This window comes from Antrostomus carolinensis, unplaced genomic scaffold (assembly GCF_000700745.2).
Source record: "Antrostomus carolinensis isolate BGI_N321 unplaced genomic scaffold, ASM70074v2 scaffold33983, whole genome shotgun sequence".
In the NCBI taxonomy this organism is placed as follows: Eukaryota; Metazoa; Chordata; class Aves; order Caprimulgiformes; family Caprimulgidae; genus Antrostomus; species Antrostomus carolinensis.
Window position 1 is genome coordinate 1,797 of NW_010303689.1, and position 1,598 is coordinate 3,394.

Sequence of the window (1,598 nt, forward strand, 5' to 3'; positions counted from 1 at the left end):
TTGCAAACCCAGTTGTTCTTGACTCCTTGGGAAGACATCAAGCCTGTGTTCTTTCCCAGCAGCTGTGTCCGTCACAGCACTTCCAGAAGGCTGTAAACTGCAGGACAAGACTCAAGTATTGTGTCCCAGCTTTGCATGACATGCATTGGCAGCACTGCCAGGCCAGCCTGATCCCAAGGGGTTGGGGGGAAGCCTGGCTGGGGACACCCACCCTATTTGTCACTGTGCCCTTGGGCAAAATACCCTCATCTGGGCAGGTCCTGCATCTATATACATGTACACACAGAGCTGGGTCCACTTACAACCTCGGCACAGCAGTTGCCTCAGCAGAGCATCAATTCCAAAGTGTTCCCATATCCTTCACTCCCATCCTAGAAGCAACACCCGTCCCTATGTTGCACCCACACTGAGGCAATGTCCCAGTCTGAAGGGACTGGAAAGCCTGGACACAGTTAACAGCTGGGGTGGGGCTGCATTTGGACCAGCATCATGAGGTCCTGGTGGGCTGTCTGGCATCTCTTGCTCTCCCTCCCCATGGCCTCTCAGAGGCTGGGGAGATTACTCATCATGCTGGAGTTGCTGGAGAGAGGTGCTCTGGGCCGGGCATTCAGCGCTACAGAGCTGCGGAAGCTCTCCCGGTAGCGCAAGGAGCTCTCTGTGGACGAGCCAGAGTTGATGTCTGTGATGACCAAGCAGTTCCCAGGCTTGCAAAGCCCAACCCTGATGCAGCAGCAGCACAGGAGGCTTCCCACAGCACGGCGCACCTCCACGCTCCGGAGGGAGTAAATTATGGGGTTAACGCCTGAGTTAAGCATGGCCAGAGCCAGGGTCCAGTCCAGGCTGTGGAGGTGCGTGCAGGTCCGGGTCTCACAGAAGACATCAAAGAGCAACAGGACAAAGAGAGGGCTCCAGCAGATGATGAAGGCACCCAGGATCATCAGCACAGTCTTGAGCAAGCGCAGGGACCGTTTGCGGCTGTGCCGAGAACTGGTTTGCTTAGAACTGGCCTGGACCAGCTGGAAGATGGAGATGTAGAGGCCGATGATCCCCAGGAGGATGATGCTGAACATGACTACAGAGAAAAGGATGTAGTTCTTGGAGTAGAGAGGCAGGAGGACAGAGCAGGCATTGAAGTCACACAGACAGTTCCAGCCCAGCAGTGGAAGCAGTCCAATGATGAAGGCCAACAGCCAACAGGAGATTATCAGGCTGCGTAAGCGCAGGGTCTTGCTGGCTTCATTCTCAGCAATTGGCCTTACCATGGCACTGTAGCGCTCGATGGCAGTCACAAGCAAGCTGAAGGTGGAGGCAGCCAGTGCAATGAAGAGGATGCCTTCCCGCAGGAACCAGAGCTCAGGTGAAAGCTGGAAGGTCTTCTTGCCCGAGAGGCAGAGATTAGAAAGGTAGGCAATTCCTGCCAGCAGGTCGCTCACGGTGATGCTGGCAATGCAGGAGTAGACCCAGCGGCGGGCTCGCAGACAGCGCAGGATGGCCAGCAGCACAAGCAGGTTCTCCAGGATGATGATGCAACTGATGACAGCAAAGGTTGTGCGTATGAGACTCATGCCCTCATCCCCAGACTGGCGGTTGGCCAGCTT

General features: G+C 55.8%; 1 protein-coding gene across 1 annotated transcript in view; it reads right to left on the bottom strand.

Moving 5' to 3' along the window:
* Nucleotides 1–542: 542 nt before the first annotated feature.
* The window catches only part of S1PR4 (sphingosine-1-phosphate receptor 4), a 1,213-nt gene continuing 157 nt past the window's right edge, over nt 543–1,598 (bottom strand). Inside the window, 1 exon segment of the mRNA XM_010164202.1 lies at nt 543–1,598. This exon segment is cut by the window's right edge and continues 16 nt beyond it. Coding sequence (XP_010162504.1) covers nt 543–1,598 — 1,056 coding nt within the window.